This window comes from Jaculus jaculus, chromosome 15, assembly GCF_020740685.1.
Source record: "Jaculus jaculus isolate mJacJac1 chromosome 15, mJacJac1.mat.Y.cur, whole genome shotgun sequence".
Taxonomy (NCBI): domain Eukaryota; kingdom Metazoa; phylum Chordata; class Mammalia; order Rodentia; family Dipodidae; genus Jaculus; species Jaculus jaculus.
In genome coordinates, this window is record NC_059116.1 from 25,899,754 (window position 1) to 25,914,030 (window position 14,277).

The 14,277-nt window shown below is 41.3% G+C and overlaps 1 protein-coding gene across 3 annotated transcripts in view; it reads right to left on the reverse strand.

The window, feature by feature from the left end:
• Positions 1–1,791: 1,791 nt before the first annotated feature.
• Znf521 (zinc finger protein 521) overlaps positions 1,792–14,277 on the reverse strand; it is a 321,006-nt gene continuing 308,520 nt past the window's right edge. For all 3 annotated transcript variants that reach the window (XM_045134887.1, XM_045134889.1, XM_045134886.1), the window contains one exon: positions 1,792–2,603. In XM_045134887.1, coding sequence (XP_044990822.1) covers positions 2,574–2,603 — 30 coding nt within the window. In that variant the 3' untranslated portion in view covers positions 1,792–2,573. The remainder of the gene's footprint in view (positions 2,604–14,277) is intronic.

Genomic DNA, 14,277 nt, shown 5'->3' on the forward strand with positions numbered 1-14,277 from the left:
AGCATACTTCATTATTTATGTAGCCGGTGAAAAAGCTTTTTAATTAAATAGCATGCTGGCAATCCATTGTGAAATGTATAGATGTACTTTTTCCCTGGCATTAAAAGAAATCTAAATACACACACACACACACACACACACACACACACACACACATGAAATTTTCTGTCAGGTGTACATTAATCCCGACAAAGCACTTGTTGGTGAAGGCTATTAAGAATTTGACTGAACTTTTCTTATATTGGAGACAAATGATGAGTGTCACGTTCCAGGGCTTGGCTTGGTTATTAACATTGAACTCATCCAACTAACTTGCAAACGAGGAATGGAAGGAGTTCTCTATGAAGCCAGGCCATGGGCAGTGTTACTCAGGCGGTCCTTAGAAAGGCCTGGGGTTTTGTGCCCCGGTGAATTGGCAAGTCTGGGAGTTGGGTTCAGCGAGACATGATCATAAAGCCCCACAGGGGAGCCTCCTGAGGCCTAAGGACTAAGAACCCCGATGTAGTCTCTGCCTGGCAGTGCCGTGGTGCTGTCCCTTTGATTTCATGGATAAGTTGGCTGGGGACAAATGATCCCAATAAATCCATTTCCTCAACAGAATGTGCCACAAGGGTTGAATGCTTCAGGGTTGTGTCACCGTGTATCTGGCTTATTTGAAACTTGGAGAGTTGAACATGAGTCCTTAAGCTTCATAGGCAGGCGCCTTAACCACAAAGCCATCTCTCCAGTCCTGGTGTGTCCGTACATTGTTTTCAGCATGGTTTGAATGAAAGCTGTTATGAACACCGGGTTCGTACTTATCCATTTAGACTAAAGAAGAGAATCAAGGTGCAGTGTACACGTTGCTTTTCTTCTCTTCACCTTCTTCCCCTTTAGAAGAGTGACCCTTATGTTTTTGTTCTTTTCTTTTTTTTTTTTTCAGTTTGTTGAGACATGAGGCTGCCCTTTCACTTCCGATCCTCCTGCCTCTCCCTCCCAAATGCTGGCATTGCAGGCTGTACCAGTAATCTCGTCTTATATGGCTCTAAGGCATGAGCCCAGTACTTGGTGCATGCTGGGAAAGCACTCTTATCAAGTGAGCAATATCCCCGGCTCCTCTTTTCTTCTTCTTAAAACAAACAAACAAACAAACAAACAAAAAACCCCAGAAAACTACACAAACACTGCGAAACGAAGAGCTCTTCCTCCATTAGCATTTTCTGGTAGGCCTTGGTGACAGGCATCTTACAGAGGCATCCCCCACGCCTGCGGAAAGGCTGATGACCAAGTCCCGTCATCTTCCCCAGCTGGGTGAACCAAGGCCAGGAGATGAAGCGATGGGAAGACCCCACTGGGAGACGGTGGTAGATCCAGAGCTAACGACCCCCTGTGTCCCTGCTTGGTGCTTTGTCTTCCAAACAATGTTGCTTCTTAAGTACACATAAGCCGAACAGCCGCTCAAATTGCAGCCATCTACTTTGAGTTCAGATTTGCACAGCATGACATAAATTGGGCTGCAAATTATGCAGAAAACAGCGATCACATCCATCTGTGATGTCAGAACCCTCAAGTACAATGTGACCCGTTAGCATCCGAGACAGTGGAAGTATAGCAGGCCCCTCATCTTTCCCTGTGCAGTATGATAAACATCTTTCCAAGCGCGTTTGGCCCAGTGTGCCAAGTTTAATATGATCGAGGTTATTCCAGGGGTAGGCTCCGGAGCAGACTTCGTAGCTGAAGGTGCAGGCAATTAGATTTCTCTCTTTCATGATAAGAATAACTAGCAAAAGAAGACACAAATACACCCATAGCTAATGGTAAACTGAATTTATTTCCTCTTGGAAAACAATTCCAGTAATTTCCAGGTTCAGACCGCAGAGTAAACATTAATAACAGTAACATACAGGTTAGTCCAACGGATTCAAGAATTTGGCTGTGTGAAATCATTAAGGAAAACCTTGAACACTCAAAGCTTCAAATGTATCCAGGAAAAAAAAAAATTGTTGACAGTCTACATAACAACTATTGCATATATAGTGATACTACCTGTCACATTGCAAGGCTTACAAATATATATACGGGCCTCATCCAGCTGTGGGGTCCTGTTCTGTGAGGACATCTCTTCATGGTTTGCGAGAATCTTCAACAATAAAAAATAGTCTTGGATTTTAACTGTTGAGATACCAAAAGAGAAATGGTAGGCTTAAGTGGAAATAAAAGGAAGTCCAACCATAGTCCCTTGTGGAATAGTTGTTTTTAGTCTGTCTTCCTTGAAAATACTTGCTCTTAAGCCATTTTGTTCACTTTATTTTTTTTTTAACTCTTGTCTGAACAGGGCCCAAGTCCACATGTCTTTAAAAGACAATTTTAGTATCAGACGACATAATACATGTGCAACGCTTTATATACAAGAAGCCTATCTGGTGCTCAAAAGTTCAAACACATGAACATCCAACAGTCTTGATAATACAAGTTTTATGGTACAATACAATGTTTCTGAATAATATACATTAACAATGAAAGTTTCGTGCAAAGAGTAAAACATGTTCCCTTTTTGTGCCACAAAAAGTCCTTCTTGAGAGACCATACTTGAACTAACTGCTGTGTTGGGTCATTGTATGGTTCTGTAAAGAAAAGAGAGAGAGAGAGAAACAGTTAAGTGGTTTACTTTTCATCAGAGCCCACAGAGGTAAGTCCTTGTTGATCTACAATGACATGAATACCCCATTTCTGCCCAGCGAGGAATGGCCGGCTGCTCAAGGGACTCTGCACAAGGAGGCTCAGGTGCAGGAGGAACCTGTGCGCATGTGCATGTAGTCTGGGTGTGTGCATGCACGCATGCATGTGTGTGTTGGCAGGTGGAAGTCCAGGTGCAGTGAAGCTGCCACTTGTGTGGAGGAGGAGACCAGGAAAAGCCAGGAGGCTCCAGGAGGTGAAGGTACATTTCCTTGCTTGTCTTCCATGACTTCACTGATGATCCTCCTACCTCACATCACCCCTATTTATCAAATATGAGTCACATCTCAAGAACCATGACAGCCCTGTTCTCACAGTTTATATAGCTTTCCACCACCACTGTTAATCACACCTGCTCTAATATTCCTGAGAGACTCAGGTGGGCACTCCAGGCTGAAGGGTCTGCCCTTCAGGGTAGACCTGCTCTTCAGACAGCCACTGAGGCAAGGCTCCACAATATGTATGTGGAGACTTGTGGCTTGTGACAAGCGCCTGAAATCTAGAGTGTTCTTTACCAAGAGAACTGATGAGAGGGAAAGATGGGAGGCAGCTTGGTCCGGATGATCGGGAGCCTTATAAACATTGCTTATAAACATTGCTAAAGAGGTCAGGCATGAAGGGAAGCTATTGGGATGTGGGAGACAACAGCTTTGTCTTTGGGAGCTTTTCTCAGGGAACACAGGGCAAAAAACCAAAGGTTGGTCCATCCTCCCTCCCCAGCTGGGGCTGGTACACTGGTGAGGTAGTGGATAGGCATGGGGAAGGGCCTAGCCCTCTCCCCGACTTCAGCTTAGCCCATAGTGACAGGCAGCTAGGGCAAGGGGACCCCGTCACAGGCCCCGGCTGGCCTGGAGTCCAAGGAGGAAAATAGTAAGCATATTTCCCAAGGTGAAGGACACGTTATTTCCCCTCCCCTTACTTAATGCACCTGCTTCCACTCCTTCCACCAAGGCGTGCCTTTCTCCTGAGTAGAACTGGCCTAAAGCACACTTACGAATAAAGTACTTTATGTCAACCTTGTCTGTCTATTGCTTTTACATATGCCAATAAGAGTTCTTCAAGAAACGTACACAAAATGCTGATGAGAACCAAATGGTTTCCAATTTCCTTAAGATTCAGCATAACTATGATCAGACAGGTCTATAAACAATAAAACAAGTCAAAACCCAAATATAGTAAGTTTCTCCAAATTTTTGCTAGTTCCTAGTCATGTGTGCTCTTATAAAGTTTATAACTAAAAAAAAAAAAAATAGTAATAATTCCAGGTCAGCCTGGGCTACCTTGAAAAACCAAAACCAAACCAACCAACCAACAAAACAAAACAAACGAAATTTCCCTGAAGAATTATAAAATAATAAAAATAGAAGGAACTATGACATTAGGTGCTTAAATGATGGGACAATGATAATCACTTCTTTTGGGAAACTATAATCATTGTAAAAAAAAAAAAGAAATTTGTTAATAACATTATGTAAATTTTTTCTTGAATTTTTTTTTTTTTTGTCTTTCCAGTGTGGACAAAACTCATTCTCTTCATCTTTTCCTGTTTCTTCACAGTAGACAGGGGCATTGTTCTAATTTTTACCAGCAGCCCTAAGTATTCATATGTCTCACTGTCTATATATGTAGGTATATATCACGTTGTTGTGCTTACGGTGGGCACTCCATACTTACTAAAGGAAGACACATCACATGTCTGCAGTGTTTTCCTGCATGCCACACTGAGCGAATCAATGAGAGCATAAACACACATTGCCCACCGTCACTGGTAATAGTTGTGTTTCAGATGATGGCATGCTAAACCAAAGCTGAAGAAGGTCTCCTCTGAGACTCAAAGAAGTGAACAAATATCATATCTATGTATCTATCTGTCTATCTGTCATCTGTCCATCTGTCTATCTATCACTTATCTCTCTCTCTATCTATCTATTATCTATCTAGATATGTAGTGGAAGCTGTTTCTATAAAGGAGTTATGGTTTGCATTAAGAAAGGAGCATATAAATCAACTATAGGACGCAGACACAAGCAAGGCTTGAGAAATACAGCTTATACCAAAGTAAATATTCATGAGGTACTTGACATCAACATGGAAAGTGATGAAGCACAGAGTTCTCTCACGTGGAGCTGCCTGCACACACCAAGATTTTCTTTCTTGTTGTTTCTTTTTCTCTTTCTTTCTTTCTTTTTTTTTTTTCTGGCTCTAACTCCACTAAGCACCCTGACAGCATCTTCCTGATCCCAGATGTCAACCAATGATTGGCCATTTTCCTGGGAAGAAGGCGTATTCCCAGAGGTTCTTGGGAAATGGGCATATTTATGTTGGGTTTTGTGGGGGGAAACTCCCCAGATGGTACTGATCCCTTCTGAAGCATATACCCTCACTGCCTCTGAGGGTCTCTGGGCAATTCTGCTCCCTGCCCATGTGTCCTATCCCAAGTCCACTGAAAACACAAAGCCCCTGATCTCACTTTCAGGAGGAATGATGTGTCTGAGCCACATGTTCTCAAGGAACTTGCAGGAGCGGGAGAGAACACTCAAAGTCATGGTGCGCCAACGTGACTGGGGGTCCTGTCAGAAGAGAAACAATTGTCTTCATGGGATTGCTCAGAGATTTTCCTGTTTTGCAAAGAAAATCACGGACTTTGCTTGCTTGGAAAGAGAGCCCAGGCCTAAGTGGGAAGATAAAAAGGCAGACAGAAGCAGCATTGAACCTAAGGAGGGAAGGCTCTGAGGCATGCTCTGCTCTTTCCTGGGGAATGGCCCACACCATGGAACGAGTCCTGAGACAACCAGGGGACAGACACACACAAGCAGAGAGTGGAGAAACCACCATGTCTTCCACGCACACGCCTCTTCTTTGCAGGAGTGTTTTTTCACTCTTTAGGTCCAGAGGAAAGCACTCCACTAAGAACAAAGCAGTGGGTAATCTCACCAATTTTACACAGCAATTCACAGTCCCCAAAGTACTTTAATGCAATGACAGGTTATGAGAAAAAAAATATCTGTTCCAATGAAGAGCAAGTGTTTTACATAATCGAGAAGAACATCAGAGTAACATTGGTGGAGGTGGGGGGGGGGCGATGACAGAAAAGGAAGTGGAAGAAAACTTCTGCAATCCCACAGAGAGTCGTACTCTACTCTGCAAAAACCTATCTCTTGGAGACCCCATGTCTAAGTAACTGAAAATTGAAAACCATTAATCCCAGTTATGAACAGTTGTTTTACACGAGGGGGGGTTTGTGTTAAAAAAAAAATCAAATTCACAACATACCTTAAAGCTTACAAGAAGATCCATCTAGGTATGGTACTTTAACAGTGAGGTTTCAAAAACACTTGCTCTACTTTAAAGGGCCCCATTTGGAAGGAGAATGCTCCATTATGTTTTTCTTCTGCAAATGTGAAATTAAACTTAGAAGCTAAAAAACAGATGACGGTCCTAAAAATTCCCTCCTAACACTATGTATTTCTTTTTAAATATGAGATGCTTTCCATTTTACAAGGCTGGAATTCTCATTTTGGGCTTGGCACTCTAACAAATGATTAATTCAGCCTGCTTCTTTCTGAGCACTGACCACATTTGCTGGTCAAACGGTTTAATCCTATCTTAAATGTAGGCCAAGGATAATATTTTTGAATAAAAATAAAAGCCCACCATCCTCTGAAACCCTTCCCCTTGCAATTTTGAGGTGATCCAATTGTCCTGAAATCTTGATGGGAATTTGAATATTTTGCACCGAGACCAATGATGAAGTTAATTTTTGGAGGAGAGCCAGATGGGGAAAATCTATCTTCCCAGGATTGAAAAATTAAACTTCTACCCCCACTTCAAAGTTGTGCCCACAGACTGCCTCAACTTGCCAGTTCTTTGGCAAAGATCACGTCTCTTGTCTGTGACATGTTGGCACCAACAAAATGTTAACTGGCAGTATTAATGAAAACAGCTTTGAATGGGAGTTTTGTGAAATCTGTTGATGTAAAGATGTGAATCATTTTTTTTTTAATCATGACTTGTCTTTTTATAGCCTTTTGTTTCAAACAAATTCTGACAAGCTTTGAAAAGTGGGGGGTGGGGGGGGGAAGCCAGCAAGCTATTTTAAAAAGGACTGAAAAGAGAAGGAAAAAAAAAGAAAAAAAGAAAAATAACCAGCTCCCCACCAATTCATGGTGTCATGAAGATCTCCTATTTAAACAGTGGTTATATTCAAGTTAAATGAGATGTTTTCCATCCAGATAAAATACTGGGCAATTGTGATTCTGAAACAATGCAAGGCGGGAAGAAATGGAGAAATATAAAGATTAAATATGCCTGTTTCTTTCAACAGATGGTGACAGCATGTTGTTTTTTTCTTTAGTTGGAGAATACAAACATCTATAATCAATCATCACTGATTAACTAATTACATTACCCTTCTTTTTATCACTTGGGCTGGACCGTTTATCTGTAAACATGGGGGCTAATTGGGATGCTCTTATTTATTTTATTTTATTTTTTTTGAGAAGCATATTCCAGTTCACATATGGTCATGAGCTTTGCAGGCTACAAACAGAATTCTACGCTACCATCCACCTTTAAGCATTCCTACATTTTCATTTTTGGTTTCTATTTTTTTTTTTAAGAACAAAAACAAAAGCAATTGGTTTCCAACAGGCAGGATAATAAGTCTTTTGACCTGCATTCCTCTTTGCCCATAAGGTCACCCCTGTGCTCAGGCACAGAGCTGACTTAGGAAATGCCTGCAAGTCTTACATTTCATCTCCTGCCCACTCAAAATAAAGCTTTCTTTAAATGTGTCTGTACGGGTCCCTGATGGGCAGAGAGACATCCCTGTAGTGGGCAATGGAGGGACAGAAGCCTCTGCCTTTATTAATGAATGCAGGCCATTATGAGTCTGGCTGGCTCCTTCCCTGTTCCCAGAAGCATATACTGTACGTGACTTAAAATGCTAGAATATTGACACAAAGCGAGCGGGGCACCCCTAAGGAAAATTACTCCTTGGATATAATGTAGGCTCGTAACAGCTATTAGAGTACAAAATCAAACCCTCAGAGACCAGACTGACATATACTGCATTCTACCTAGCCCTCAAACATTAGAAGAATTTCTTTGTGAAGGCATTTTCAAGGACAGCATTAAACTGACTTTTGTAGCAATCTGCAACAGCTTTTTTTGGCTTAGAGCTTTTAGTACTAAATCTCTGGTTTGAATCAATATAAGTACTATATATTCTACATTAATCAATACATTTGGTTCAATATGCGTTCTATTAAATTATACTTTCTAATCAAGGTTTTTACATTTCTACCCTCTCTCTTTTTTTATTTCCAACTTCTGCTAGTAAAATAGTTTTAAAAGTGTACACAGGTAATGATGATAGGATACTGGGTTATTTCCCCCATATGATGTAGAAAAAGAAATTGTCACAAAGGCAAAAGGGTGGCCTTTAAGCATCTTAATAAGGTCAGAGGGATGTGAAAACATTTTCAAAAGCCACACAATTACAAAAGGTCTCATAATTTTAAACACCTAAAAGTGAATTGCCTCAGCTTGGGAAAAATGTTCTAAAAATTACATGACAGATTCAAATCACCCAGAGTTCCATTTGTACCCCATTTTGCCAACCCACAGACTCCACTGTCCATAAACTATACATTTCCTGTCTGGAGAATTTCTGCACAATTGGGTTGTAGTAGATCTTACCTGGGAAATATATTTTAAGAAATGTGCATTTTTATGAGATGTTACAAAGTTCAGTGAACACACACACACACACACACATTTTCCCAAAGTGCTTGATGACAAAAACTAAGACCAAAGCATACATATGGCAGATTCTCATATCCAGGGATGATGACTTACAATAATTACATTTCAAACATTTAATAGAATGAGGTTCTACTCTTTTATTATAACACAGCAGTGGCATTTCTGAAACTGTCCCTCATGATATGCTTTTGCCCTTCTCTTTAATGCTGTGACTGTTGCATTTCTGGCCAAGTTTGCAGTGACAGAATTCCCCTCTTCATTATTTTTTCATATGACAATGTCATCATCATGAACTTGGAGAGACATGGACGCATTTTCTTTTGACATTTAACACTTCACACGGGCTGGGGCTGACATCTCCAAGCATTTTCTGGGTGACACTATGCTATGTTTTAAAGCAAAAGGTGAAATGGCATCCTAGGAAGTGATCAGAAAAGTACATGCTGTTACGGACAGAAAAGGACAATTAGGTGATTTGGTTTGTCCCCCTGGAGAAATAAAATTGTTTTATAAATTTTAGACTTCAGCCCAGTCTTAAATGATTCTGCCACTGAAGTTTCCATCACGTCTTGCACAGGAACAGATTTTAGATCCAGTAAACATGACGGGGATTGTTTGTTGTTCTTGGGACATGGATGTTAATGAGCACAGATGAAGAGTCAGCTGAGATAACCCTGCAGCATGTGGACATTGGCAAGTTCATGAGCTTTGTTCAGAAGCTTGGCTGTGAAACCATGGTGTCGAGTTCTTGTCTTAGCTAATGTCATCTATAAGAGGATCCAGTAAAGTATTTCAGTCATTTTTCCCCAAAGCAGATGCCACTCATGTACTAGGTTTTCCTATTATCTTCTGTCTTTGAGTGTGTCTACATGTGCACATTTGTGTAAATATGGGGGCATGCGTGCCACGGCACAAGCTCCCGGGTCAGTTCCCTCCTTCCACCTTATTTGAGTCAAATGCTCTTCGTTGCTCACCACTGCGTTTGCCAGGCTCGCTTGCCTGCAAACTTCCGTGGGATTCTCCTATCTCCACCCCCCACCTTGCCTTAGGAGTGTTGGGATTACAGACATGTGCTACCATGTCCAGCTTTTATGGGGGTCTGGGCCCCCAAACTCAGGAGCTCACACTTGAGTGACTTGGGCTTTAGTTACAAAGTCATTTCTGTGGCCCAAAGGCTAGGTTTTTGAGAGGTGTCTGATGATTCAGTCCAGTAAGACTTGCCTTATGGCAAAGCTTCCCAAATTCAGCACAGCTGACCCTAGGCAATGGCCAATTAATTCTTAGTTCTCTTGGGCATTTTAAGTGATTCGTTAGCCTTCCTAGCTTCTACTGACAACCTTGGTGGGAAAAACTGCTCTCATCTAGAGGGCACTGCCATAATCTGTTTGAAATGTATTTGCGGGTGAATAAAGAAAGTGTAGGGATTGAGTGAGCTAGAAGTCAAGGAGCTTGACGCTCCTTCAAGGAGGAAATGGATTACCGTGGAGAAAAATGTAGAAAAGTTGGTCTTCGCATTGTGTTGAGAGGTTGTAACTAGGAAGTTACCTGTCTTGGCATGGCTGGCTTATGGAGATAACTTTAGGTTGGATGTTAGTGACAGGGGAAGTGAGGGTGGGGAAGACACATAGTTGTTTTGCACTGTCTTTGTGAGGAAAACACAGAGCATGCTGTATCAGGCCGGGTAGGTTACTTTGTGAGAGATGCTCCCTCCCCACTCCGCCACCCGTGTTAAGAAAATATGTCCCATTACAAAGGGGCAGACATATACCACACGGGACTATATTGCATGGTGTTTTTAAATAGTGTCATTAAGAGTAAACGTGGGGCTGGAGAGATGGCTTAGCGGTTAAGCGCTTGCCTGTGAAGCCTAAGGACCGTGGTTCAAGGCTCGGTTCCCCAAGTCCCACGTTAGCCAGATGCACAAGGGGGCACACGCGTCTGGAGTTCGTTTGCAGAGGCTGGAAGCCCTGGCGCGCCCATTCTCTCTCTCCCCCTCTATCTGTCTTTCTCTCTGTGTTTGTCGCTCTCAAATAAAAAAAAAATAAAATAAAATAAAAAAAAAAGAGTAAACGTGGGCAATTGTCCAGAAATTGTAAAAAGTATCCTTTGAGATACATAGTAAATGCATTGTTTGTGGAAGGAACCAAATCTCTCTAGAAATATTTAGTCATTCAGCAATTTACATAGTCTTTCCACATATCACCAGCAGACAGGGGACATCTTAATGGCCAAGTAACCAATGGTACTTTAGTGATATTTGCAACCCAATAACCTAAAAAGGAATTCAAATGTTAAGCTGTGGAAGTTAGTATTTAGGGAATGGAAACAAATATCTACTTTGAAAGACTTTTATATAGCCACCATCCTCAAATTGCTGGAGCATATTTACTGGCAGGAGTTACTATACCAGGAAGTAACATAGCCTAGAAATGAAGGCCTTTTGGTTTCCCATCCCAGATGGCCACAACAAACAGCACCTAGTGTACTATCCCTGCTCAGATGAAGGATGCTCATGGTCATGGCCAATGTCATGTCCCAAGAGAAATGGTACAAAAGGACACAGAGGAAGGACCTTTTGTGAGGGCCTGAGAAGTAACTTCTTACAGGAGCCACATCTGCCTGGAGCTGGAGGAATGGTAATGAGGAGGTGTGGTTTAAGAAAGGAGAAGGGCTGGAGAGATGGTGTAGCAGTTAAGGCACTTGCCTGCGAAACCAAAGGACCAAGGTTTGATTCCCCAGGACCCACGTAAGCCAGATGCACAAGGGGGCACATGCATCTGGAGTTCGTTTGCAGTGGCTAGAGGCCCTGGTGCACCCATTCTCTCTCTGTCTGCCTCTCTTTCTCTTTCTCCTTGCAAATAAATAAATAAAAATTTAAAATACATATATACATATTCTACCAATCTGGAAAAGCTTATAGTGGCTTCCAATGCAGCAAGAACACCCAGCTAATTAGCTGAGCCTTGGTTTAGTGTGAGTTTTTAGAAGCCTGAACACAGACTTTTTAAAGAATGTAACTTCTGACTTATGAATGTAGAATCATTCCCAGTATTTTGACAATTCACCATTATAGAGAAATAAACAAGCCTCTAGGTCCATTCACTTCCAAAGGACAAATTGTACTATTGGGTCATAATATGGGGAATGCTGACACGGTAACAATTCCATTTTCCATGGAGAAGTTAAAAAGAGCAGTACGATTTCAGTTGCAAGATGACTTCTGTCTGTTTTGCATATTGGGCAGCCTTGAAAAATTCCCTCTTTATCACTTGTAACAGTGTATGTTGAAACTCACCAAGAAGTGCCAAATTGGAAGAACAGGCTACAAGAAGCCAAATGGCAACTGGGAGATGTATTAAAATAATAAAGTTTTTTTTTATTATTTAAGGAAATAACAACCCAATCCCCCTGCTTACTCGCAAGGAGTCAACAGTAAATCTCAGTCATAGTAAACACAGCAAAAGAGAGCGAGGCTGGGGGTGTAGAGATTCAGCCTCAAGTCTGGAATTTCCGGATCTCAGTGTGTTGGGGGACAGAAGGCTTTGATAGGCAATACTGTCTAATAAGATATTCAGGGATTAAGCCAGTGCTTCACAGACAGATGTGTCCATGTGCCAGTTGTTACTAAGCTTTACATTTTCTTTCCCCCTGTAATGTTTAATTTATCACACTGGTGCTTCCTAAACTAGAACATGTGTAAACAAGGTTAAGAATGACCTCCTTCCAATTTTACATCCATGAACCATGCCCCTTCTTCGTGCTTTAATTTCAGATACCTTCAAGATAAATAAATCTGTGGAAGAAAGAAGGGGGGGGGGAGGTGAAGGTTTGCCTGATGCTATAATGTTGTTCATCTTGGGCGAATACAAATTTCCTCTGTGCCAGGCTCTCGGGTGCACACCACTGGCTGTCATGTTGCAGCTATATTCAGGCATTCCTTTCCCAGTCAAACGTAATTAAACAAACTTCTGCTAAATATTTAACAGCCTTGTGTAGTAATTAGTGGCAAATAATGAGAGCTTAAATTGATAATTGCTCAGAACTATCCCGTTAGAAACAGTACACATTCTCTGTTCCTCTTTTTTCACTTAAATTTTGAAACTTGAAAGCTTATGTGTGTGTGTGTGTGTGTGTGTATGTATATATATATATATATATATATATATATATATATATATATATATATATATTTATTTATTTATTTATTTATTTAAAGAAAGATGATTTATTGAAAAATCATAATCCTACCACTTGGTTCAAGATCTTACATTCAGGTTGGGTTGCTTTGCAATCAGCCACATACTGCCTACATCACATTGGGTGCTTCTGTGTTAGAAATCCATTGAAATTTAGTTAGGGGCTGAAGGCTGTTGGAGCAGGTCATTGATTTAGAAACTGACTGGCAGCCTTAGGATTTAAACTCTGGTCCATCAGATTCAAAAGGTCATCTGATTAGAATGGGAGAGGCACAGGGCACTGTAATTTATATTCAAAGGGTAACCTTTGTGGTGAGAAGGAGGGAGCTAAGATTCTCTGTCTTTCCATCTGATAGGAACAAGGATCCCTTTTACCAAATTCCAATCATTATGAAAAGTACTGAGTATGGGGAAGAAAAGCAGAGTAAGTGCCACCTGTAGTGTATTATTTCGTTTTTTGAAAATTAAAAACACTGACATACTCTTTTGTAGGTAAATTCATTTTAAGAGTAAGTTAAACACATTATAATTCATTAAAGATAATAGGAAACATCTTTCCCTACCAGAAGAAACCAAATGCTTGCCTACTGGGATAGCTACTTAGTAATATACAGATAAACAAAATTGTCCAAAGACAGTGTATGCATTTACTTCCTGAGAAAGTGTGCTTGTGCACTGTGCACATGACATCCCCTTGTACATTTCTGTGCCTAAGTGAGTGTGTTTTGAACACAGCAGAACTGAGTTACATACACGTGTGGATTCCACAGGTAAAACCCTGTATTTGCTTTGGATCTTTCAGCCCCTCAAGAACATCCTACACAGGGCATGAAATTTGAAGACGTCTGCTTTAAAAGAAATGGGCTTTGTCACAAATTTTTTAAAAGTCCTGTTAAAATGCAAATATCTCACAGGTCCAGTAAAGTAGGTTGCCTTCCATTTAAAATGAAAAGCTTTGGTTGGGACAATGAAGTTCATTCTGAAGTTTGATGCTTCCCCCCCCCCCCCCCCGCCCCGCACTTGCTTTCTTGATCTTCTCCCCTTTTCATTATACAGGTTTTTAAAACAATTATTTTTTTATTTACATATTTATTTGAGAGAGAGAAAAAAAGAGGAGGGATAGAGAGAGGGAGAGAACAAGAAGGAACACCAGACGCCTGCACCGCCATGTGTAGCTGGCTTACATGGGTATGGGAGAATTGAACGTGGGTGCTTAGGCTTCACAGGCAAGTGTGCCTTAATCTCTCCATCCCTCGTTGTACAGTTTAACATACTGTAGATAGCACCCGGACCCCTCTCTCGAGTAGTCTCTTCTTCCCTGGAGCCCCTTGAACTCATCCCTGTTTATTAACAAGCTCACATAGGCACCAAGAGAGGAAATGAGAAATTCCTGAGTTTAATTTTTTTATCCTCTATGGAAGCTTAAGCAATGTTTGTCTTTTCTCTTGTCCACCATTTCCTCTCAGAATATCCCAGGTCTTAAATGGTAGAGGTGTTCCCCGAATTCCCTCACCGAGAAGAGCTTGTGCCTACTGCAGAAGCCCACAACGAAGCCCCCCACTTCTTTCTGAGCTTTTCTGACTTGCTTGTAGGACTCTGT